At 41.7% G+C, this 25,772-nt stretch overlaps 1 protein-coding gene across 1 annotated transcript in view; it reads left to right on the forward strand.

The window, feature by feature from the left end:
- Positions 1 to 25,772, forward strand: part of LOC127660092 (ADAMTS-like protein 1) — a 131,384-nt gene that overhangs the window by 49,996 nt on the left and 55,616 nt on the right. The window contains exons 9-12 of the mRNA XM_052150164.1: positions 6,322 to 6,433; positions 6,644 to 6,782; positions 21,658 to 21,708; positions 22,223 to 22,427. Of these exons, the coding sequence (XP_052006124.1) occupies positions 6,322 to 6,433; positions 6,644 to 6,782; positions 21,658 to 21,708; positions 22,223 to 22,427 (507 nt within the window). The remainder of the gene's footprint in view (positions 1 to 6,321; positions 6,434 to 6,643; positions 6,783 to 21,657; positions 21,709 to 22,222; positions 22,428 to 25,772) is intronic.

Genomic DNA, 25,772 nt, shown 5'->3' on the forward strand with positions numbered 1-25,772 from the left:
AGTGATCTAAGGGTCTTCGTGGGCAGATTTCAGCTGAATTTGAATGCCTGCCATTCATACATTTCTTCATGCCTCCCCGTGTGTAAATATTTTGGCTCATTTGATAAAAATATAATCTATGAAAAATTGTGTAGTATTCTCATTAACACCTTACAAAAGGTTCCAATTCGTTAACATTAGTTAATGCATTAGGTATCATGTACTAGTAACTGCGTTAACTAATATAAGTAAGATATTCAACATTTGATTTTAAATATATTTTGAAATTAATATTAACCCAGATTAATAAATGCTGTTAAAGTAATTTTCATTGTTAGTTCATGTTAACTAATATTGGTAACTAATGTTAAAGGAATGTTCTGGGTTCAAAAGAAGTTAAGCGCAATCAACAGCATTTGTGGCATAATATTGATTACCACAAAAATGTATTTAGACTCATCTCTCATCTAAAAAAACCTAAATTCTTGGTTACAGTGAGGTACTTACAATAAAAGTGAATGGGGGCCAATTTTTGAACATTAAAGGTGCAGTATGTAAGATTCAGAAACCCTTGTTATTAATGACACCTGTGGCCTTTAAATGAACTGCAGCCAGCTACCTGTTGCGCATGATCGTGCACACACTGCATAGGGAACGTACAAAGAGACTACGTGATTCACAGGCATCATGCTAACAGATAAGGTAGCTTAATTAAAATTACTCAGTTATGATTTTTTTACTACAAACTTTGAGACTGTATATTAAATTTGACTCTCCACTGCTGGAACAGGACAGTAGGTGTTTATAAAATAGACTGTACATTATATATATGTTGACACGATTCAGTATTGCTGTGATTCCATCACAACTGTCATTTGGTATATCGATGCGCTATTGTTTTATGATAATAGAATGTATATATTTTCTTTACAGTGAGGAAAATAAGTATTTGAACACCCTGCTATTTTGCAAGTTCTCCCACCTGGAAATCATGGAGGGGTCTGAAATTGTCATCGTAGGTGCATGTCCACTGTGAGAGACATAATCTAAAAAAAAAAAATCCAGAAATCACAATGTATGATTTTTTAACTATTTATTTGTATGATACAGCTGCAAATAAGTATTTGAACACCTGTCTATCAGCTAGAATTCTGACCCTCAAAGACCTGTTAGTCTGCCTTTAAAATGTCCATCTCCACTCCATTTATTATCCTAAATTAGATGCACCCGTTTGAGGTCGTTAGCTGCATAAAGACACCTGTCCACCCCATACAATCAGTAAGAATCCAACTACTAACATGGCCAAGACCAAAGAGCTGTCCAAAGACACTAGAGACAAAATTGTACACCTCCACAAGGCTGGAAAGGGCTACGGGGAAATTGCCAAGCAGCTTGGTGAAAAAAGGTCCACTGTTGGAGCAATCATTAGAAAATGGAAGAAGCTAAACATGACTGTCAATCTCCCTCGGACTGGGGCTCCATGCAAGATCTCACCTCGTGGGGTCTCAATGATCCTAAGGAAGGTGAGAAATCAGCCCAGAACTACAGGGGAGGAGCTGGTCAATGACCTGAAAAGAGCTGGGACCACCGTTTCCAAGGTTACTGTTGGTAATACACTAAGACGTCATGGTTTGAAATCATGCATGGCACGGAAGGTTCCCCTGCTTAAACCAGCACATGTCAAGGCCCGTCTTAAGTTTGCCAATGACCATTTGGATGATCCAGAGGAGTCATGGGAGAAAGTCATGTGGTCAGATGAGACCAAAATAGAACTTTTTGGTCATAATTCCACTAACCGTGTTTGGAGGAAGAAGAATGATGAGTACCATCCCAAGAACACCATCCCTACTGTGAAGCATGGGGGTGGTAGCATCATGCTTTGGGGCGTTTTTCTGCACATGGGACAGGGCTGACTGCACTGTATTAAGGAGAGGATGACCGGGGCCATGTATTGCAAGATTTTGGGGAACAACCTCCTTCCCTCAGTTAGAGCATTGAAGATGGGTCGAGGCTGGGTCTTCCAACATGACAATGACCCGAAGCACACAGCCAGGATAACCAAGGAGTGGCTCTGTAAGAAGCATATCAAGGTTCTGGCGTGGCCTAGCCAGTCTCCAGACCTAAACCCAATAGAGAATCTTTGGAGGGAGCTCAAACTCCGTGTTTCTCAGCGACAGCCCAGAAACCTGACTGATCTAGAGAAGATCTGTGTGGAGGAGTGGGCCAAAATCCCTCCTGCAGTGTGTGCAAACCTGGTGAAAAACTACAGGAAACGTTTGACCTCTGTAATTGCAAACAAAGGCTACTGTACCAAATATTAACATTGATTTTCTCAGGTGTTCAAATACTTATTTGCAGCTGTATCATACAAATAAATAGTTAAAAAATCATACATTGTGATTTCTGGATTTTTTTTTTAGATTATGTCTCTCACAGTGGACATGCACCTACGATGACAATTTCAGACCCCTCCATGATTTCCAAGTGGGAGAACTTGCAAAATAGCAGGGTGTTCAAATACTTATTTTCCTCACTGTATAACCAAGTTACGTTAAACTAATGAATGGTCTTTTTGCATTATCTTGAACATTGTCTAGCATTCATTTAATGTTTTATTGTAGTTTAGGTAAAATTACACACAGATAAATCCTTATAGCGTTATATTCATAGGACTCAAATGCCCTCTCTAATTTTCACTTGACCACAATCACTTTCCCGCTTAGCCAGACGGGATTCAGTAGATAAATGTTTTTTTGTTTTGTTTGTTTTTTTGGCTTACTCTGAGTTTGTGTAGGAGTCGGTGTTGTGCTGGGAGCTGGAAGTTTGCTGTATTCCATCTCTAAGATAACATTACATAGTGTTGAAGTTTTTTGTTGCTGTTGAATAGAGGAAGAGAAGATATAACTGTGGGAGGTAAGGCTCTCGGGAGCACGCATAAACGTCACATCCTTTGGATTTTCCCGGCAACCAAGGAAGTCCAGGAAGGGCTCATTTTTTAAGTTGCGTTACAAGCCGTTCACAAATTGGCAAAAAAAAGGGTGAATATTACATGAAAATTGTTACATATTGCACCTTTAAAATACTCACTGTTTCAAAAGTATAACCACAAAACATAAAGTATATGCATGTAAAAATTATTTTAGTGTGATAAAATCACTTACTAACCTTTCCCCGTCTGACGCTCACTTTGACGTTGTGTTGAAGAAGCTCACAGCCGAATATGCCTCTGATCTATGAAAAAAGGCCAATGAGAAGTAGGCAGACAGTATTTGCATACCCTCCCCCAGACATACGGGTATAAAAGCGGGGAAATATGTCGAGTTCATTCAGAAATTTTCTTCGGAGCCGATGGTCATGTATGCAGTCAGCTGCGAGTCACACACCTGTTCCTGTTCCTCTGAGCTTTGCCTGCTGTTGAATCTACGGCACACTTCAGCGGCTTTTCTCCTTCACTGCACAGCAGTGCAGTTTGCCCCTGGGCACTTCAACAGCGCAAAAAACTTAAAAGAGTTTATTTAATTGATTTTCCTCTAAAAGAGCTTTGCACAGCCACGTTGAACGTCCTTTTCAGGACGCGTCTTTTTAAAGATGCCTTTCCGCCCCTGTGTAGTTCCTGGATGCGGTAGAGTGCTCTACGCTTCAGATGGCCACAGTCGTTGTCTCATGTGTCTGGGCTGCGATCACACCGAGGCAGCGTTTGTGGATGGTTCATGTTCTCACTGCAAGAGCATGACCATGGCAACATTGCGGTCGCGGCTCGCTTTCAACAGAAAGCATGCCACTCCAGCCGCCCCCGCATTGCTCCTTCTTCCCACGGGATTGAGGACGATGCGGCTGACGATGGAGGTGTTCTGGGGATGGCAGCGGGTGCAGCTCCGCCGGGTATGCCTCTTCAGACCATCTGCTCCCCGGCACGCTCGTTGACTCCTGTACGTGCTCGAGGCAACAGCGGCTCGCCTCACAGCCAGCCTACCTGTCCATCTAGAGCTCGAGGTGGATGAGCTCACCACTGCATCGGAGAGCACGGCGTCTGACGCGGATGACTCCCCTGAGCTGCCGCCTTCGGGCCAGCACGCCCAGGCTGAGGCTGACGCACAGATGTCCGATATGCTTGCCCGGGCTGCCGCCAGTGTGGGGCTGGACTGGAACCCTCTGTCCTCCCCACAGCCATCGCAGTTGGATGACTGGTTCCTGGGACCTCCGCACCACTCACAGCCGCCCCCCCAAAGGTCCCGTTTTTTCACGGAATTGCATGATGAGCTGACTTCTTCATGGAGGGCACCCCTCTCCACACGTCACAAAGCCACACGCTCATCCGCTGTCGCTACCCTCGAAGGCGGAGCGGCCCACGGGTACACTGCGATTCCCCAGGACAGGGATGTTGTGCTCCACCTGTGCCCTGAGAACCCTACTACCTGGTGGGGTCACCCTGTGCTCCCCTCCAAGGCCTGTAGGACAATGTCTTCACTGACTGCCAAAGCCTACAGCTCCTGCAAGTCCACCAGGCCAAGGCACTTAAAGCTCTGCAAGGGGGTAGCCCTGATCCCGACGTGCTGCAGGAACTGCGCTCAGCGACCGACCTCACCCTCAGAGCCATGAAGGTCACAGCGCAGTCACTCGGGCTGGTGATGGCCACACTCGTGGTCCAGGAATGTCATCTGTGGCTGAACTTGGTCGAGATGCGTGAGACCGACAAAGTGCGCTTCCTCAACGCCCGTCTCCCAGTTCGGCCTCTTCGGCGACACCGTCGAGGACTTCACCCAGCAGTTCTCCGCGGTGAAGAAGCAGACGGAGGCTATCTCGCACATCCTGCCCTGCGTGCAAACCTGCCGCCATAGGCCATGCCCTGTCTGCTCGCCGAGGGCGTCCTCCTGCGGTGAAGAAACCCCCTGCTCTGCCTCAACCTGGGCACAGCTCTCAGCCCATGCGTCGAGCACCCCGCAGGAAGCAGACGCCCCCTGTCTCACGGACCCCCTCGAGGACCCAGAAGGCTCCCAGGCGCTCCTGAGACGGTCGACCCAGGGACCAAGAAGTTAGCTCCTGAGCAGGTAAGCAGACCACTCCGTCCCCCGGTGGAGGGTTGGGAGGAGAATCTTTTGTTGAATTTATTTCATTTGCCCACATTCTTAGTAAAATAGCTATTTCCTTTGTCTCTGGGTCACCTGGCCCACAAATGCCATTCTCACGGCACTCTGCCGCCACACCTAAACAGTCCCGGCATGCTGGATGTGGATCCTCAGCCCCACGACTGTTCCCCGGCCAGCCGGTTCTGACGAGTCCAGAGGACGCCTCTACTGGACCTCCTCCTCAGTCACTAACCCGCCCCCTGTCGGGAGTGCGGAGCAAGGTATGTGCTTTGAATCCTTTCTCAGCACGTACTACCTGCTCTGATCCGCTGCGAAGCCCCACCGGGTACATCAAAAATAATCATCCCCTTGGTGCCCCTAGCACGGAGCTTGGATGCATGGCTTTCACTTCCCAACCTGTCACGCTGGCTGGCCTGGACCATCCGACTCGGTTACGCAATTCAGTTTGCCAGGCCTCCGCCCCCTTTCATGGGCGTCCACTTTACCGCAGTACACGGCGAGCAAGCCAAATCCCTGCATGTGGAAATCACTACACTTCTACTCAAAGACGCAATAGAGCCTGCCCCTCAAACCGAATTGAAGAAGGGTTTCTACAGCCCTTACTTCATTGTACCCAAGAAAGGCGGCGGCTTATGACCGATCTTGGACTTGCGAGTTCAACCAGGCTTTGCACAAACTCCCGTTCAAAGTGCTTACGCAAAAGAGGTTACATACGTAACCTAGACGTTTCTGTGTGAAGTTATAGCCAATTTTACAACTTCTTTACCATGACGATGTAATGTCAACAAACCCTAAACTACAGAAATATGACAATTTAAACAACTTTATAGCTCAAAAAATACACAAGTTTTAACAGAAGAATGAATGTTTGCTTTCATAAAATTATATGCTTCACATTTCTGTGTTTAAACCCTCCAGAAATTGGCCACATTCACTTCCATTGTAAATGCCTCAATGAAACCCAGATTTTTACTTTTTTTTTTAAGAAAAGGAGGCACGAGTCGAAATACATTTTAGAGGTAACTTTTTTGAACCCGGAACATCTCTTTGACATATGGAACCTTATTGTAAAGTGTTACCATATTCTCAGCTTCGTTTAACACATTTTACCATATTCAAATTCACTCTATAGATTTTTGTGTGCAGATTCTATGTGGTACTCTTTATAAGTCAATCATTTACCAGTATGACATAACAAACATAACATGTCATTTTATATTTCATAATGGAAACTGCCTTGTTTTTGTATCTTTAGGTAAAATACACAAATGGAGCAGACAGCGTGATCCAGTTCATTTTCTACCAGCCCATAGTCCATCGCTGGAGAGAGACTGACTTCTTTCCTTGTTCGGTCACCTGTGGAGGGGGTGAGACACAATCAATAAATTTATAATAAGTCAATCATGCATTTTCATCAGTTTTTTTTATGGAAATTTTGACTAGGGTAAAGGTTTAAGATCTGAGTTAGGTCAGGTTAAGGGTTAGGTTTCAAGTATCAGGATACCAAGACTCAAATCATTGTTCAAGTGTCACAGCATCACATAGATAACACTTTCAACATGCATTTTTTGTTACAGGGTATCAGTTGACATCAGCAGAATGTTTTGACCTTCGGAGTAACCATGTGGTGGTAGACCAGTACTGCCACTATTACCCTGAGAATGTTAAACCCAAACCCAAACTACAGGAGTGCAATATGGACCCGTGTCCTGCAATGTGAGTGTCAGTCAGTGCAACACATAAAAGATATGAAAAGGTATGTGAATTACACAGTGCTGTAAAAAGTGTTTACATGCTGTTGTGAACTTAAGATGTTGCTTCTACTTGATTTTATTCTTTAAAAATTACTTTTGTTGGTTTATTCGGGTTGATTTAGCTGTAAAACCAGTTTATTTAGATGTTACCACATGAAGCATATTTTAGGTTACCTGACAAAAAATGTTATAGTGCATATAGCGACCAAAACAAAAATGTAATCGATCTGAACATTCTGTTAACCAAGTTCATGAGGTATTCACATTTACATTTATTCATTTGGCAGACTTTTTTCTCCAAATTGACTTACAAAAGAGGAATGATTCAAGCGATTCATCTTAAAGAGACAGTAGTACGAAAAGTGCTGCATTACAAAGTTTCAATTGAATCAGAAAAATACTATCCAAGATAGATAAGAGTGCTACAGAAATAATGAATATAATTGTTTATACATATCTAGTCAAGTCAAGTCAAGTCAAGTGGTTTTTATTGTCGTTTCAACCATATACAGTTAGTACAGTACACAGCAAAACGAGACAACGTTCCTCCAGGACCATGGTGCTACATAAAAACAACAAAGGACCAACACAGGACCACATGAGACTACACAACGAAATAAAATACCTATATAAAATACCTATGTATACCTATATAAAGTGCACGTGCAAACGTGCAAAAAGTACGGGACAGTACAACAAATTTCTGACAATGAACAGGACAATAGACAAAGTGCAGCGCCGACCAGTACACAGTAGTGCAAAAAGATGACAGTTTCTAAAAAAAAAAACGTAAACATAACATACTATGAGATAGTGTTCTATGCACATAGCAGTTATTGGGGCAGCAGACAGTTATAAAGTGACAGTAATTAAAGTGCAACTCAGGACACGTGTGTGTGTGTGTCAAACCAGTCTCTGAGTATTGAGGAGTCTGATGGCTTGGGGGAAGAAGCTGTTACACAGTCTGGTCGTGAGGGCCCGAATGCTTCGGTACCTCTTGCCAGACGGCAGGAGGGTAAAGAGTTTGTGTGAGGGGTGTGTGGGGTCGTCCATAATGCTGGTTGCTTTGCGGATACAGTGTTTTTGTAAATGTCTTTGATGGAGGGAAGAGAGACCCCAATGATCTTCTCAGCTGTCCTCACTATCCTCTGCAGGGCTTTGCGGTCCGAAACGGTGCAAGTCCCAAACCAGGCAGTGATGCAGCTGCTCAGGATGCTCTCAATAGTCCCTCTATAGAATGTAGTGAGGATGGTGGGTGGGAGATGTGCTTTCCTCAGCCTTTGAAGAAAGTAGAGACGATGCTGGGCTTTCTTGGTGATAGAGCTGGTGCTGAGGGACCAGGTGAGGTTCTCCGCCAGGTGAACACCAAGGAATTTGATGCTCTTGACGATCTCCACAGAGGAGCCGTCGATGTTCAGCGGAGTGTGTTCACCTTGTGCTCTCCTAAAGTCAACAACCATCTCTTTTGTTTTGTTCACATTCAGAGACAGATTGGCTCTACACCAGGCCGCTGCACCTCCTCTCTGTATGCTGACTCGTCGTTCTCTAGCTATATCTAAATGCTTATTTGCATTGTGAACAACGTAACATTTTAAAGTGGTCATAACATGAGGAAACAAATTTTCCTTGAACTTTTGACATGTAAGAGGTCATTGTACTATAAAAACTTACTGCAATTTTCAGAACTCTAAACTTCCTCACTTAAAAAGAGCATTTGTTGAAACCAAGCTGCAAAAACGACACATTCTCTACTTCCTCCAAATTGTGATGTCACACTGTGGTAGAAACTTCCGTCTCCACTACAACACATCAATGCCTACTTTATATTTAATCACTTCCATAGCCTTCACTCTATTGGTGAGCAGTGAGATGGCATATAGAGAAAAAGTTAAAAGTGAAGTGTGTAATTTCTGCACTACTAGTGGCACCAAACGGAATTATAAATATAAAATATGTTGTCAAACAACCTTAGCCAACACCAGGTGTGGAAAGAGTACTGAAAGATCATACTCAAGTAGATGTACTGTTACTTCCCAAAACATTTTGTGTTAGTAGAGTAAAAGTAGCTGTCCTAAAAACTACTCAAGTAAGAGTTAAAGAGTAGCTCATTTAAAAGTACTCATGAGTAGTGAGTATTATGTACAGAGTTGCAAAACCTATGCCCCATTATAATGAACACTGTATGCCAACTTTTAAAATGCATCAATTATCTATGATAAACACTACATAAATCTGATTCCAAAAAATAAAAGGGAGCCATGATAACAGAAATGAAAAGATTAAAAATTATCACCATTTTAAATTGTAATGAATGAAACACTTACATTAAAATCAGTTTATGTGTAGGGTCTAAATTTCACTTAATGCTGACATAGCATTATTGTTGTGCATAAAACAGGTTCAAACAATGCAAGGAATGCAAAAAAAATGCTAATTAAGAAGGATCACTTGGCACATCATGTCCTGCACAATAGAGGAGGTAGAGCAGGCATGGGAAACGTTGTTTGGTACAGGGGCTACATCACACTTAAAAAGGAATAATTCACCCAAAAAGGAAATTCTCTCATCATTTACTCACCTTCATGCCATCCTGGATGTGTATGACTTTCTTTCTTCTGCAGAGCACAAATTAAGATTTTTAGAAGAATATCTCAGCTCTTTTGGTCCATAAAATGAAAGTGAATCGGTTTAAAATGTTGAAGCTCCACAAATCACATAAATCAGTATAAAAGTAGTCTAATCCATGTGCTTCCAGTGATTTAATCCATGTCTTCAGAAGTGATATGATAGATGTGGTGAGAAACAGATCAATATTTAATTCTTTTTTTTACTATTAATTCTCCTCCCTGCTCAGTCAATCTCCACTTTAACTTTCAATTTTTTTCTTGTGTTTTTTGTGATTTAAATTCATACATGCATATCGCCACTGACTGGGTAGAGAGAATACATTTTAGACTTAAATATTGATCTGTTTCTCACCCACACCTGTCATATCAATTCTAAAGTCATGGATTAGCTGCTTTTATGTGCTTTTTGGAGTGTCAACATTTTGGCACCCCTTCACTTACAATGAATAGAGAGAATTTTCATTTTTGTGTGAATTATTTATTTAAGTAGCACATCAGGGTCCACATTGTCCTCCTTTTGAGATACAATGTTCAACATTGAATTAGTTCTTGTATCTTTTAAGCCCAGAAATAGTTGTGTTCTCATTCTAATGCATGATGCACAATTTTCAGAATTTTGTGACTGGTGGAATGTTCTGCTGAAGTACTGCTCTGCAAATGTTGATAATAATCTTTATAAAAGCTAAGCACAATTCTAAATTATTTTATCATCTCTACTTTCCTGGTAATTTATTATACCAATTAACACACTCTCTACATCAAGGGGTCAGTATTATTATTATTTTCAAAAAATATTATTATTAAAAATGTCACTGTTTTATTCTATTACATTAATAGTTTTAAAGCTACTCAAGTTATTAGTTAGTAGTGAGAGAAGTAGTGAGTGGTTTTCTCGTTTTCTTGTAATTGTTGTTTGCCTTTATATGACATAGCCTATTAGACAGTGTTCTATTTGGTTACATGTACATTTCAAGTCCGACCTTTTGATGCAAATACGCTTTTTGTCCCACTGTATAAATTCACTTTAGACATAAACGACTCCTCACCAAGGAGACATTAAATCCACACCAAGACGGGCATTGGTGGAATTATAAAGTGTATTTGATAATTTAGTCGTGAACCCACATTAGCACTCAACAGTGGTGCTCTTCTAGATGTAGAACAAAGGCTAAATATAGAAAACTACTCAAAAGTTTGACCGAGGACATCACTCTTTTTTCAGATAAAAATCTAGATATTTTTTCATCTTTTTTGCCCAACCCTATTGATAACATTGCATTAATCTCTCACAACAGCCAAATAATCTCAATGATAGATCGTTAAATTACAGGCTACATTATAGACAAACAGAATCTAGTTAGCAAAAATATGTAATTGACCTCAATATGTTTCTTCAAATTAGAGGCAGGATTAATGCTGATATGTGGCTTGAGCAAGTTAAACTCACATGACACGATCTTGCAATTGGCCTTTTTCACTGCGAAAAGCCCTTTTAGGTGCTGCTGTGATGTTCAGATGTAAACTGTTCTTGAGGCATTCTCCACAGTTGGCGCCAGATCTGCCGCTACCGTTCAATTTTTTACATGTGATTTGATTTGACGGGAGTCGCGAGACTCTCTCTAGCCAATCATGTTGATAGATACAAATTAAATCAGGACAGGGAAGTAGCGAACACAGATGGTGGGAAAATAGCACCATAAAAGTATAGTTACTACACTTATAATGTACTCAAGTAAAAGTATTTTTTAAACTACTTAAAGTAAAATTCTTGGGGAAAAGTAGTTAATTACAGTATTGTGAGTGTTTGTAATTTGTTACTTTACACCCCTGGCCAACACCCCTTAGACTCATTACGTCTTTTGCACTCTCTGATTCCCTATGAACAAATAGGCCATACTAAATAAAAGTTGATGAACATTTAATGCGTAATGAACAAGATCACTATAACATTTACACACCAGACTGAAATTGCCAGATTAAACAACAGCTGGTTGTGTGGGGGATCCAGCACATGAGGTAGGATGGTTCTTCTGGTAACTAGGAAACATAACAACAGTGCTGTTTCTGACCATTTTGGAGACCTAGGCGAGATCACTGTTGTTGATTGCAGGAGGTGGCGGTGTATTAGTGACTTGCGCGGCAATTTCTTTATTGCCGCTCTCTTTTGCCAGAGTGTTTGTGTGATACCAATGTTCACTCTGGTTTTATTCCATTCTCTCTGTCTCTGTAGGCGATGCTAACTTTCTTTTCCTCTGTACATTTCTGCCATGGTTTTTCATATACAACCGGCTGAAAAATTAGAAAAAAACCTTTAAGAGCAGAGAGCCAACCACAACATTGGGCATGTAATGTCAAGCACCACAACCAAGTTTTTCTGGTAGAGGGACAGAATGAGGGTAGAAAATTATTATGTTTTAGAAATATGTGACTGTTTTTATTATAAGTGAACATCAAGGAACATAGACTATGTAACCTAGGTTACTAGAAGTCCAAGTCGAAGCTAGAAAAAAAAGAAGATATAAAAAGAAAGTGTTATAGTATGCATAAATATGTAAATTGAATTTTATTTTATTACTATCTGTTGAGTTTGAGAGTGTTGTTCTGAAGAGAGTTTAAGAAAATTTAAGAAGTTAAGAAATAAATTTAATTTGGAATAATGATAATTTAGCTCCGCCCTGTCTGCTGCGTCATTGCAGACAGCGGGAGCTTTTGAGGAAGCTCCTCTGGTGAGAGCACGGTTGATGAAGCTGCTTCTGTTGTGCCGCCTAAAAAGCCCTAAAACAGAAAAAAGATTAGAAATGACATAACTAAAAGTTGGATTTCAAAAATAAGAGAGAGATATTTGAAAATAGAAGTGTGGATTTAACGTTATTGAGTCAAACGATCGTGAGTGAGTGCTCATTCGGATTCAACAACAGAAAAAAAACACTTCTTCAAACCGTAATTTTGCTCTTTGGGAAAGTTCTCTTGGTTGGGTTTTTTTTTCCTTCCCCTTTTTTCATTATTTTTCCTTTCCTCTCTCTTTTCCAATCTATCTTCACCGGAGCTGGATGCTGATCACATTTTGCTCAGTATTTGATGATTTCTAAAAAGGATTCTGAACTCATATTGTCCCTGCCTCACGCTAAAAGGTGTCAGTGTGCAGGAACTGGGGAGCCATAACCATATAAGGACTGAACCTTGGATCAGGATCTGAAAATCATCGGAGTGGTAGGATTGTGCATTTTTGCATAAACTGTGTTGTTCAAGAACTGAAGTACATGAAAAGGAATTCCGGGGAAGCAGTGTCATTCATTAACACTGAACTGAATTGTAATCTCAATTTATATTGAGACTGGTATTGAATGTCAATTTGATTTAATGTGATTTATAATTTTCTGAACTCTTTGGGTATTTTGTTTTATTATATTTTTGTTGTTGTTTTTTCTTTGTTTGTTTTCAAAAGAGGACAAAAAATATTTGAAAAGCGGTACTCCAAATGGTCATAGTTATAGTGAATAATTATCAAAAAGGGAATAAATAAACTAATTATGACTGAGCTATTTTCTAAATTATCTAAGTTAGAAAATAAAAGATAAATAAATGTATAAGTATTTATTAATAAATAGGTCAAAAGAAATGTAAAAATAGCCAATAGTAATTAAAATGGAGAACTAGTTAATAAATTACAAGTAAGAATACATTTCAGAGTCTAAATTGGGAGAAGTAATTTTTTTGTCTTGTGTATTGTGATGTTTTAACTGTTTTGTTTTTTCAATACATCTTACCTTTTTTTTACTACTGCCAGTGTTGTTGTCGTTTCCTTCCCCCCGTGTTGTCGAGCCTGTCTCTTGAGCAAGTTTAGTCTTCTGATATCTGGTCCATATCTGAAATTAGTGCATCCTCCTTGTGCTCATTTCCATTGGTCGTAGGGTGCGAGAGAGGATTGCACTCGCGTCTCTGCGCGGGTTACAAAAAGTTGTCGAGCCAGCCAGGAGAAGGTTGTGTCGCAACAAGGGCTGCTGTAGGAACAAAGACAAAATTAGAAGTAGGAAAAAAAAGACCACCAAGTGTTAATTTTACTTTGAGATTATGGAAATCGTAGAAAGAGAAAATGTGAACATGGCGAATGTGCTCATAGTCAAGTGTCTCACATTGACTGAGGTAGACAATGAGCTGGAGACAAGTATGGCTTGATCTACCATAATTTGGTAATCGACGATCCAGCTTCTGAGTTCCATCACAATGCTATAGTGGAATATGCTCATAGCTCTGCAATTCTGAACTTAACGCCCTTGTTACCCTTAACCTTGGGAACCCAAGTGTTTCCTTTAATGTACGAGCTCTGGCTGGCATTTATAAATGGACTGCAAGTGATGCAGCCACTGAGGGGTACATTGGAACATTGAAAGCTCTTGCTAAAGAGAGTGGGAGGCCCTTCTCGGATGTGAGAGGCCCTTCTCCCATTCTTCTAACCATACGATGATTCCCGGAGTGCTGAGGCGACACCCATATGTCGCTCCCCAATGCACTTGTTGACCAGTGCTGAAACAATAGGAAAGCAAAACCCAGAATCAAAAGACCCAACCAAGAGTGTAGTAGCCCCTGCGGTCTCCATCAACTCAGAAACTACCATTGGTGGTGTCACAATGACGACTAGTCCCTTTTTCCCATGAGCATTTCAGACCCAACAGGTGTTCAGAGAATGGTAGTAGAGCACATATTGAAGACGGGTGATGCTGCAATGGCACAACAAGCCTCAGTCCTCCTTAGGGTTTTCTCAGGGAGGAGCCCGCGTCCTCCAAACGAACCCAACTTTAACACTTGGCGTGCAAGTGTATACCTTTTACTGAGTGATCTGTCCATTTCAGATTTGCAAAGGACACAGAGGATATTAGACAGTCTGTTACCTCCAGCCACGGATATAGTGAAGAATGTGCATCTTCCAGCTTTGCCTGCTGTATATATTGAGCTGTTAGAGTCAGTCTATGGTTCTGTAGAGAATGGAGATGAACTGTTAGCCAAGTTCATGAGCACCTTACAGAATCTGGGTGAGAAACCATCAGATTACTTGCATCGCTTGCGAGTTCTACTGAGCACGACAATTAGGAGGGGGGGAATTGCAGAGAAAGACCACGACCATTGCCTTTTGAAACAGTTTTGCAGAGGGTTTTGGAACGATGGTCTAATTGCCAACCTTCAGTTAGAAAAAAGGAAAGCTCATTAGTTGTGCTAATTAGAACAGAGGAAGGTAAACATGCCTCCAAGGAGGAACGGATGAAGAAGCACCTCGGGTCGTCGAAGACTCCAGTTGCTTACCCAAAACCACGAGCTGTTGCTCAGCAAGTGTCGGTTTGTTCACAGGAGGTACCAAGTTCTGTCAATTCTGAAACTGACCTCCTAAAAAGGTTGCTACTTTAAGGCAGCCCCCAAGCCAAAAGCGCTCAAAGGGTCGCTCTGAGGAAACTGAGTTGAGCACATTGAGGAAAGTAGTGGAAGAGTTATGCACTCACGTAGCCACTATGAAAGTGTCAGTCGCTCAAGAGGTGAAGCATGATAACCCAGATGAGTCAGAAATCACTGTTGCATTGGCAACTGTTGTAGACAGGTGCCTAGCATGCGTAGACATGATGGCCACCCTTGAGAAGCCTGCCAAAAGTGTTAGTAGGTGTAAAGCACACCGCCCAGGTCACCATCTGTGGAAAAAGTGTGAATTGTCTCTTAGATACAGGGTCCCAGGTTACTACGATTCCTCAGTCATTCTATGAGGCAAATATATCTGATCACCCCCTGAAGCCATTGGAGAATTTGTTGGAGGTAGAGGGAGCCAATGGGCAAGCGGTACCTTACTTTGGGTATATTGAGCTGGCCCTGAGGTTTCCTAAAGAGTTTGTAGGGGTCGAAGTAGAAGTCCCCACTTTAGCTCTGGTGGCCTTTTACAGAGAAATGGGTAACTCTTGAGCTGCCGTCAGTGCCTTTCCCAAGTGGTCTGTTGGTTGCAAATTGTTTACACACTTTGCCCCATAAATGCCCTTCTCAGCTGTCAGTCTTGCTTAAAAATGGGACTCAAACAGACATAACGGTTCCCCCCAAAGCTGTGCTGGCTGAAATCCATGAAGTCAAAGAACCAGCACCTACCAGTGCTAACCTTACCTTTGATTTCGGAGATTCTCTCTTGTCCTCAGACTGGAAGGAGCGGATATCGGACCTATTGAATTCTATGCCTGAGGTCTTCTCCTTACATGATCTTGGCTATGGTCACACAAGTAAGGTGAAGCACCAAATTAGGCTAAATAATGAGACACCCTTTAAGCATAGGGCACGTCCTATTCACCCGCAAGATATCGATGCTGTTAGGAAGCATCTGCAAGAACTAATGTCTGCTGGAGTCATTTGTGAGTCGGAATCCCCATTTTCTTCACCCATAGTGGTGGTCCGAAAGAATGACGGTTCAGTACGGCTTTGTATCGACTTCCGAAAATTGAATTCCCCGACAATTAAGGATGCGTACGCCTTGCCTAACTTAGAGGAGGTCTTTTCTATGGTCACAGGCTCAAGGTGGTTCTCGGTGCTAGATTTAAAGTCCGGGTTCTACCAAATCGAAATGGAAGAGACTGATAAGTGCAAAACAGCTTTTCTATGCCCACTTGGATTCTAGGAATTCAATAGGATGCCTCAAGGGATCACAAATGCGCCAAGCACGTTCCAGAGGCTAATGGAGCAGTGCATGGGTAATATCAATAGAAAACATGTATTAGTCTTTATAGATGACCTGATCGTTTTTTCGAAAACCCTAGACGAGCATGAGTCGCGGTTGTTACAAGTCCTCAACCGACTTAAAGAATATGGGTTGAAGTTGATGCCTGAAAAGTGCTGTTTCTTCCAGACATCGGTCAAATACTTGGGCCACATTGTCTCAAAGGATGGGGTAGAGACTGACCCAGCTAAGATTGAAGCTCTAAAAACTTGGCCAAGGCCGACAAATTTGAAAGAGCTGAGAGCCTTCTTAGGATTCTCAGGGTACTACAGATTGTTTGTGTGCGACTACTCAAAAATAGTCAAACCTCTCACTGGTCTTACAGAAGTGTACCCTCCACTTCATAGGGGCCACAGTAAGAAAAGTGAGGAGAGAAAATACTTTAATCCCAAAGAGCAGTTTGGTGATCCGTGGACTGCTGAGTGCCAGAATGCCTTTGACGCCATAATATGCAAGCTAACTTCTGTACCTGTTCTGGGGTTTGCCGACCCCAAGCTCTCGTATATACTCCACACCGTTGCCAGTACTACAGGGCTTGGTGCGGCATTGTACCAGGAGCAGAATGGGCAGATGCGAATAATAGCTTTTGCTAGCAGGGGCTGACAAAGTGTGAGGCAAAATACCCTGCCCATAAGCTTGAATTTTTGGAGTTAAAGTGGGCTGTTACAGCAAAGTTTAACGACTATTTGTATGGCGCAGATACTGTAGTAACAGACAGTAATCAACTAACATACATATTGACTTCTGCTAAGCTTGATGCTAACAGCTACTGCTGGTTGTCTAGCTTATCGACCTGCACTTTTAAGCTCCGATATAGAGCAGGAAGCCAAAATCAGGATGCAGACGGGCTTTCCCGGTGTCCACATGTTGAACCGTTGGATGATCTAATCTCACAGAAAGAAAGAGAAAGGATCAAGTAGTTTACACTCCACCATCTTGTGGAGCCTGGGAGCGAGTCTTGTGTCCTTATGGCAGATGCAGTGAAAGAGACACCAGGTGATTGGGTTGTCTGAAGGCCCTGGTCTGGCACACTCCTCAATTGCATTAGTTGAGTCCCTCACTCATCATGTGGATGCCTTGCCAAATGAGTTTCAATGCGAGGATGAGCATGGTCTTCCAGACCTCCTCCATCTCTCGGAGACTGCATTAGCAGAACGGCAAAGGTAAGATCCAGAGCTCAAAATGATAATTGACTGGATGAGTAACAGGACTATGCCTCATAACCAGAGTGCTCAGTCACCTGATGTAGTCTTGTGGTTGAGAGAGTGGAGCCGACTTGAGCTGAGAAATGGAGTGCTGTATAGAAAGAGGCAGGAACACAGAGCTCCTCGCTATCAGCTAGTGTTACCTGCTGGTCTAAGGGAAAGTGAGTTGTGGAGTCTTCATGATGACATGGGGCATTTGGGCATCGAGAGGACTCTAGATTTGGTGAGGTCCAGATTCTTTTGGCCTAAAATGTCACAGACAGTGGAAAAGAAGCTCAAAACTTGTGAACGCTGCATGCATAGAAAAACGCCTCCAGACAGAGCTGCTCCTCTGGTTAACATTCAAACTAGTAGGTCTTTGGAGTTGGTCTGCAACACCAAAAATATATTGGTAATCACAGATCATTTCACAAAGGCCTGATTTCGAATCACACACGATCAAGGAGTTGTGTCGTGTTGCAGGTATCCACAAAATTCGCACTACGCCATACCACCCAAGAGGCAATCCAGTAGAGCGTTTCAACCGGACCCTTCTCCAGATGTTGGGTACGTTGGAGATTGAGAAAAAGTCTAGATGGAAGGAGTTCGTAAAGCCCTTAGTTCAGGCCTATAATTGTATGCGTAACGACACGACTGGATACACTCCTTTTGAGCTCCTGTTTGGACGACAACCCCTCTTGCCGGTGGATCTGGCTTTCAGGTTGCCGGTAGATGTTCCTATCAAATCTCACTCCCAGTATGTAAAAGATTTGAAAGACTGGTTGAGAGAGAGTTATGAAGTAGCTTCAAAGAATGCGGCTAAGCTAACAGAATGCAACAAGAAAAGCTTTGATGAACGGTTGTTGCTTCTACATTGGAGGTGGGCGACCGAGTTCTCGTACGCAATGTTAGGTTGCTAGGGAAACAAAAACTTGCTGACAAGTGGGAGCAAGATGTCCAGATAGTTGTCAAGAAAGCTGGTGATCTACCGGTATACACTGTCCGACCAGATGGACAGAGCGGTCCCCGTAGAACGCTACACCATGATCTGTTGTTGCCCTGCGGGATTTTGCAGACAAAAGGATCTGAGCAAAAGCCTAGGAAAAAACAGTTTGCAGGCCCAAAACTAGAGCCTTTTCAAGTAATGAAGAAGTACAAGAGCCAGAGTCTGGTTGTGAGTATTCCGGGTCTGAGGATGGCCAGTTCTTTAGTCCTGTACCCTGGAACATTTTGAAACTCGAGTTCTGTTAGGCCCTGAGCAATTACCTTGCCTAGGAACCCGGAATGTCTCAACTGACTTACCTGTCCTTGAACTTGCTAGGGAGAACATACCTACCTGTGAGTCCTCGGAACAAAGTTTAGAGGAACCTGTAAGGGAAAGCTTACCTGATTGTAAACCTGTTGAGAGATAATTACCTGAGTCTGTAGAAGTAGAAATGGCTGCTGTTGAGTTAGAGCCAGGTCATACTGGTTTAGGTGTTTCGGTGGAGGAAGAACCTGAACTGGAAGAGTTTCCTGCCCAGGAGGCCGAAAAGACAGTCAATCTTACGTCTGAGGGCAGAAGTGACAATTTATTTCCAAGTGAGATCATTGGTGATGAAGATGCTCAGAATGAACGAGAAAGAAATATTGAGTTAGAGGAAGGTGTTATTCCCAGGCGTTCGCAAAGAGAGCGACTTCCAGCAAAAAGGTTTGAATATCCCCAGTTAGGGGATCCACTTACTGTAGTGATTCAGTCTTTGCTACAAGGTCTGAATGCTGCATTCAGCACTTCTTTGGATGAGTCACATATTGCTCCTGTTGGTGATGTGCCTGTGGTTGTGACCCAGCCTCAAAAATGTGTTGATGCAGCGGGACGTGCATATATTCAGGAGGGGAGGGTGTAACCCAGGTTACTAGTAGTCCATGTCGAAGCTAGAAAAAAAAGAAGATATAAAAAGAAAGTGTTATAGTATGCATAAATATGTAAATTGAATTTTATTTTATTAATATCTGATGAGTTTGAGAGTGTTGATCTGAAGAGAGTTTAAGAAAATGTAAGAAGCTAAGAAATAAGTTTCATTTGGAATAATGATAATTTAGCTCCGCCTCTGCGTCATTGCAGACAGCGGGAGATTTTGGTCTCTCCTCTGGTGAGTGCACGGTTGATGAAGCTGCTTCTGTTGTGCCGCCTAAAAAGCCCTAAAACAGAAAAAAGATTAGAAATGACAACTAAAAGTTGGATTCCAGAAATAAGAGAGAGAGATTTGAAAATAGAAGTGTGGATTTAATGTTATTGAGTCAAACGATCGTGAGTGAGAAAAAAAACACTTCTTAAAACCGGAATTTTGCTCCTTCCCCTTTTCTCATAATTTTTCATTTCCTCTCTCTTTTCCAATCTATCTTCACCGGAGTTGGATGCTGATCACATTTTGCTCAGTATTTGATGATTTCTAAAGAGGATTCTGAACTCAAAGTGTCCCTGCCCCACACTAAAAGGTGTCAGTGTGGTGCAGGAACTGGCGAGCCTTAACCATATAAGGACTAAACCTTGGATCAGGATCTGAAAATCATCGGAGTGGTAGGATTGTGCATTTTTGTATGAACTGTGTTGTTCAAGAACTGAAGTACATGAAAAGGAATTCCGGGCAAAAAATGTCATTACATTAACACTGAACTGAATTGTAATCTCAGTTTATATTGAATGCCATTTTGATTTAATGTGATTTATAATTTTTTTTGTATTTTGTTTTCTTAGTTTTTTGTTGTTGTTTTGTTTCTTTCTTTGTTTTCAAAAGAGGACAAATAATATTTGAAAAGCGGTTCTCCAAAGTGTCAATCATTGAACAATTATAGAGAATAATAATTATCAAAAAGGGAATAAATAAACTAATTAGGACTGAGCTCATTTCTAAATTATCTAAATTAGAAAATAAAAGGTAAATAAATGTATTAGTATTTATTAATAAATAGGTCAAAAGAAATATAAAAATTTTCTTTTTTCATCAGTATTGTGATGTTTTAACTGTTTTGTTTTTTTCAATACATCTTACCTTTTTTTTACTACAGCCAGTGTTGTTGTCGTTTCCTTCCCCCCGTGTTGTCGAGCCTGTCTCTTGAGCGAGTTTAGTCTTCTGATATCTGGTCCATATCTGAAATTAGTGCATCCTCCTTGTGCTCATTTCCAATGGTCGTAGGGTGCGATAGAGGATTGCACTTGCGTAACGGCGCAACTGCCATTTTGATGTAATAAGTAGATACTTTAGAGACTATGATTGGATCATTATTGCAGTGATTAATATATTTCAGATGGCAGCAATTCTTTTAATCCTAACTGATGCAGTGTGTAGCTTCTCATTTCTTAAACAACCATGTTGGAAGACGTATCCCGTGGTCGTGGAAAAGATGTTACTGTGTTTCAGAAGGGGCAAATTATTGGCCTGCATCAAGCAAAGAAAACAGATTGCTGAAATCACTGGAATTGGGTTAAGAACTGTCCAACGCATTATTAGAACCTGGAAGGATAGTTGTGAACCATCAGCTTCGCAGAAGAAATGTGGTTGGAAAAAAATCTTGAATGATAATGATCGGAGATCCCTAAAATGCTGGGTGAAGTCACATCATAAAAAAATCAACAGTAGAACTCACAGCTCTGTTTAATAGTGAAAGTAAAAGCATTTACACCTGCACAATGTGACGGGAATTTACAGGATTTGGACTAAACAGCTATGTGGCCACAAGAAAAAATTTATTACATTTGCTAGGGAGCTTAAAGATTGTAATGTGGAGCAATGGAAAAAGGTAATGTGGTCTGATGAGTCCAGTTTACCCTATTACAAAGCTATGGACGTGTCATTGTAAGACGCTATGAAGCGATGCACCCGTCATGCATAGTGCCCACTGTACAAGCCTCTGGAGGCAGTGTTATGTTATAGTCTGGGGTTGCTTCAATTGGTCAGGTCTAGTCTCAGCAATATTTTCTGGCAATAAAATGTCAGCTGAATACCTGAATGTACTGAATGACCAGGTTATACCATAAATGGATTTCTTCCCTGATGGTACGGGCATATTCTAGGACGACAATGCCAAGATTCATACGGCTCAAAGCTAAAGGTGGTCCAATTAAATATTAGAGTATGCTATTTTTTTGGGCCAGGCAGTATATTAAAATATATATTTTTTAAAAGGCATGTCATTGCCCCTTTTAGATACTTAGCCCTATTAGGTATGCAAATCTTTCACTTTTCTAAATTATCCCTTATTGCAGCTTGTTTACATTATTCTGATCTCTTCATATTTCTCTTTTTTCAGTGATGGTTACAAGCAGATCATGCCCTATGACCTTTACCACCCTTTACCACGGTATGTATTTCACCTTTCCTCATATAATATGCTGTAGTTTCTCCTTAGCCTATATCTGATCTCAGAGTCCATTCCAGATTTCCAGTCCACCTGAGACTGAGTTTGCAGAGTAACATTACAGGCTTATTTCCGCAAAACACTTAGAGCCAAAGGTCGCAGATTCTATTGCAGTGAAGCAAAGTGTGGGACTTCAGCCAGACTGGGAGAAAGTGAAGCTTCTCAGTCCTCAGAGTGAAATACTGGGGCTACATTTATGTCCTTTAAGATTATCATTGACAGAAGAATAAAGTGGTGATGGGTGTATTGTGTGTTTTTGTGATGTAATGTGGTAAAAACACATCTGCGTAGCTTTAAAACTTGCTTCATTGTTTGCTGTCAAAACAGTTTTTAGTTGTAAGTATTACCTGTGAGAATAATTCTTAGAATGTATGTCTCCACAATACAGATTGTATGGCACATTAGTCAATTCAAAGCCTGTGTGGCTTGTTGGTTACAGTACACTTGTGTATTTTAGGTGGGAGAGCAGCCCCTGGACAACCTGTTCCACATCATGCGGTGGGGGGGTCCAGAGCCGCTTGGTCTCCTGTGTGGAAGAAGATATGCAAGGCAACATCAACCCTACAGATGAATGGAAGTGTCTGTATGCACCAAAGACACCAATTCTACAGCCATGCAATGCCTTTGACTGTCCAACATGGCTGGCACAAGAGTGGTCACCGGTATTCTATACTTTTTTCCTTTTATATATTTTTTTTTTAGTTATTTTATTTTTTAGTTATATTATTTTTTTAGTTATTATTATTATTATTATTATTACTATTACTAAGAGCTGCATCAGGCAGTCATTGAGATGTACAACAGCATGAAGCACCAAAATATCAAAGTTTAAAAATATAAATTTTTTAGACAATATATCTATGTTTTATCATTTGGAACATTTCAAACCATCTCGAAACTACTTTTTGGGAAAACCTTTGCTTGAGAAGTATGCATATGCATTTCTTATTTTAAAAAATTCCACTTGGTTTGCTATTTTGTTATTTAATTCATAGAAATTAATTCTAGGCTTTTTGTATGTAAATAATACACTGTGGCACCAAAAGATATAAGGGAGTACAATCCCATATATTATTTATATTATTTCTATGGTTACACTGTCCATATGCTGGCAAATAAGAAATATAATCTGGAATAAAGGATTTTCTCCTTAAAGGGATAGTTTACCCAAAAACTTAAATTATCATGCCATCCCAGATGTGTATGACATTCTTTCTTCTGCTGAATACTGTAGGTCCATACAAGTGAATGGTAGAATGAATAATGCAAATCGCCAAAAAAACAAAAGAAGAAGAATGTGAAAGTGGAGATTTATGGTTTTAAAAAAAAGGTCTTAAACATTGACATTCATAATATTGATGCTTCTGAAGATATAGACATAATCACTGGAGTTTTATGGAAAACGTTTATGATGATGTGTGATTTTAGGAGATTCATAGTTCTGGCCACCATTCACTTGCATTGTATGGATCTACAGAGCTGAGATATTCTTTTTAAAATATGTGTTTGTGTTCAGCAGAACAAAGAAAGTTATAAACATCTGGGATGGCATGAGGGTGAAATTTTTGGGTGAACCATTCCTGTAAATTATGAATTCAGTTAGAGAGTCGTTTAAAAGTATGGATCGTTTTATTTTTAAATCCAAGATAATTTTGATAAAATGTTATCTATTTGGAGGGATCCTGGAGGGGGCCTGGGAGTATGCCCATCCGGTCTACATGTGTTTTGTGGATCTGGAGAAGGCGTATGACCGGGTCCCCCGGGAGATACTGTGGGAGGTGCTGCGGGAGTACGGGGTGGGGGGATCCCTTCTTAGGGCGATCCAATCCCTGTACGTCCAAAGCAAGAGATGTGTCCGGGTCCTCGGCACGAAGTCGAGTTCATTCCATGTGGGGGTTGGTCTCCGCCAAGGCTGTGCTTTGTCACCAATCCTGTTTGTGATATTCATGGACAGGATATCGAGGCGTAGTCGGGTGGGGAAGGTGTGCGGTTCGGTGGGCTGGGGATCTCATCGCTGCTTTTTGCAGATGATGTTGTCTTCATGTCATCATCGGTCCGTGACCTTCAGCTCTCACTGGATCAGCTTGGCAGTCGAGTGTGAAGCAGCTGGGATGAGGATTAGCACCTCTAAATCTGAGGCCATGGTTCTCAGCAGGAAACCGATGGAGTGCGTACTCAGGTAGGGAATGAGGTTTTGCCCCAATTGAAGGAGTTCAAGTACCTCGGGTCTTGTTCACGAGTGAGGGACAATGGAGCGGGAGGTTGGCCGGAGAATCGGTGCAGCGGGGCGGTATTGCACTCGCTCTATCGCGACCGTTGTCACGAAAAGAGAGCTGAGCCGAAGGCAAAGCTCTCGATCTACCGGTCAATTTTTGTTCCTACCCTCACCTATGATCATGAAGGTTGGGTCATGACCGAAAGAACTAGGTCGCGAGTACAAGCGGCCGAAATGGGCTTCCTCAGAAGGGTGGCGGGCTTCTCCCTTAGAGATAGGGTGAGGAGCTCAGTCATCCGTGAGGAGCTCGGAGTAGAGCCGCTGCTCCTTTGCATTGAAAGGAGTCAGTTGAGGTGGTTTGGGCATCTGGTAAGGATGCCCCCTGGCCGCCTCCCTAGGGAGGTGTTTCAGGCACATCCAGCTGGGAGGAGGCCTCGGGGAAGACCCAGGACTAGGTGGAGAGATTACATCTCCACACTGGCCTGGGAACGCCTCGGGGTCCCCCAGTCAGAGTTGGTTAATGTGGCTCGGGATAGGGAAGTTTGTTGCCCCCTGCTGGAGCAGCTGCCCCCGCGACCCGACTTCGGATAAGCGGTTGAAGATGGATGGATGGATGGTTATCTATTTGGTTTGGCTTAAATCAATAGACAAGATTTTTACATTGTAATGTCCATTGTGTTATTATTGGACGTCCTCTTTAAGAGAAATTGAATGACATCCCACATGGTAGATCTCCTGCTTGAACTTTGGTTGAACTTCCATTTAAAGCAATTAACACTATTACAACTGAACCATTTGCAACATGTCAAATGTACAAGTCATACATGTTTATTGTACCTCTGTCTGGGTGTCTTAATGTAAATAGTATGCATCTCTGTGGGCTCGTTTCACATTTTAAACTCTGGCCTCAGCTTCATGTCTTCTATGAAAATAGAGTAAGCTTCCTAATTATGAGCCAATCTGTACCTTTGACTTGACTGCTTACCCTTGGGCATTTCACAGTTTCCTGTTAAACTCCCATAACTCCGCTGGACCTCTTGGCAATGAAGAAATATCCCAGACTTGCAAACTCAGCAATGCAGACCTTTACTTTTTTTTTTTAGCATGTTACCCTTTAACCTCATAATAATGTAGCAGTGTAGTTAGTTTGTATTATAACTTTGATCCCACACAGCTTTCTGTTTCTAAAGATGTGTTTGATGAAAAGAGGTGAAAAATCTAGCATTCAATTTTCTGCCGGTCTGGCATAAACAGAAGACCTCACCATATGTGCCATTTCTAGAATAGTGGGCTTCGGGCCATGGCTGGAATTTTTTTTTTATTTCTAAACATTATGCTCCTGTGTTAATAACAGTAGCACGGTAGACCTCTCATGTCGATGACATCAATGTCAACAAATTACAAAGTCTTCTTGCTGGAAGTAGTACATAAACCCATGCAGAAGTCTTATACACTCACCTAAAGGATTATTAGGAACACCTGTTCAATTTCTCATTAATGCAATTATGTAATCAACCAATCACATGGCAGTTGCTTCAATGCATTTAGGGGTGTGGTCCTGGTCAAGACAATCTCCTGAACTCCAAACTGAATGTCAGAATGGGAAAGAAACCATGGTTGTTGGTGCCAGACGGGCCGGTCTGAGTATTTCACAATCTGCTCAGTTACTGGGATTTTCACGCACAACCATTTCTAGGGTTTACAAAGAATGGTGTGAAAAGGAAAAAACATCCAGTATGCGGCAGTCCTGTGGGCGAAAATGCCTTGTTGATGCTAGAGATCAGAGGAGAAT

This window comes from Xyrauchen texanus, chromosome 2 (genome assembly GCF_025860055.1).
Source record: "Xyrauchen texanus isolate HMW12.3.18 chromosome 2, RBS_HiC_50CHRs, whole genome shotgun sequence".
NCBI classification, from domain to species: Eukaryota; Metazoa; Chordata; class Actinopteri; order Cypriniformes; family Catostomidae; genus Xyrauchen; species Xyrauchen texanus.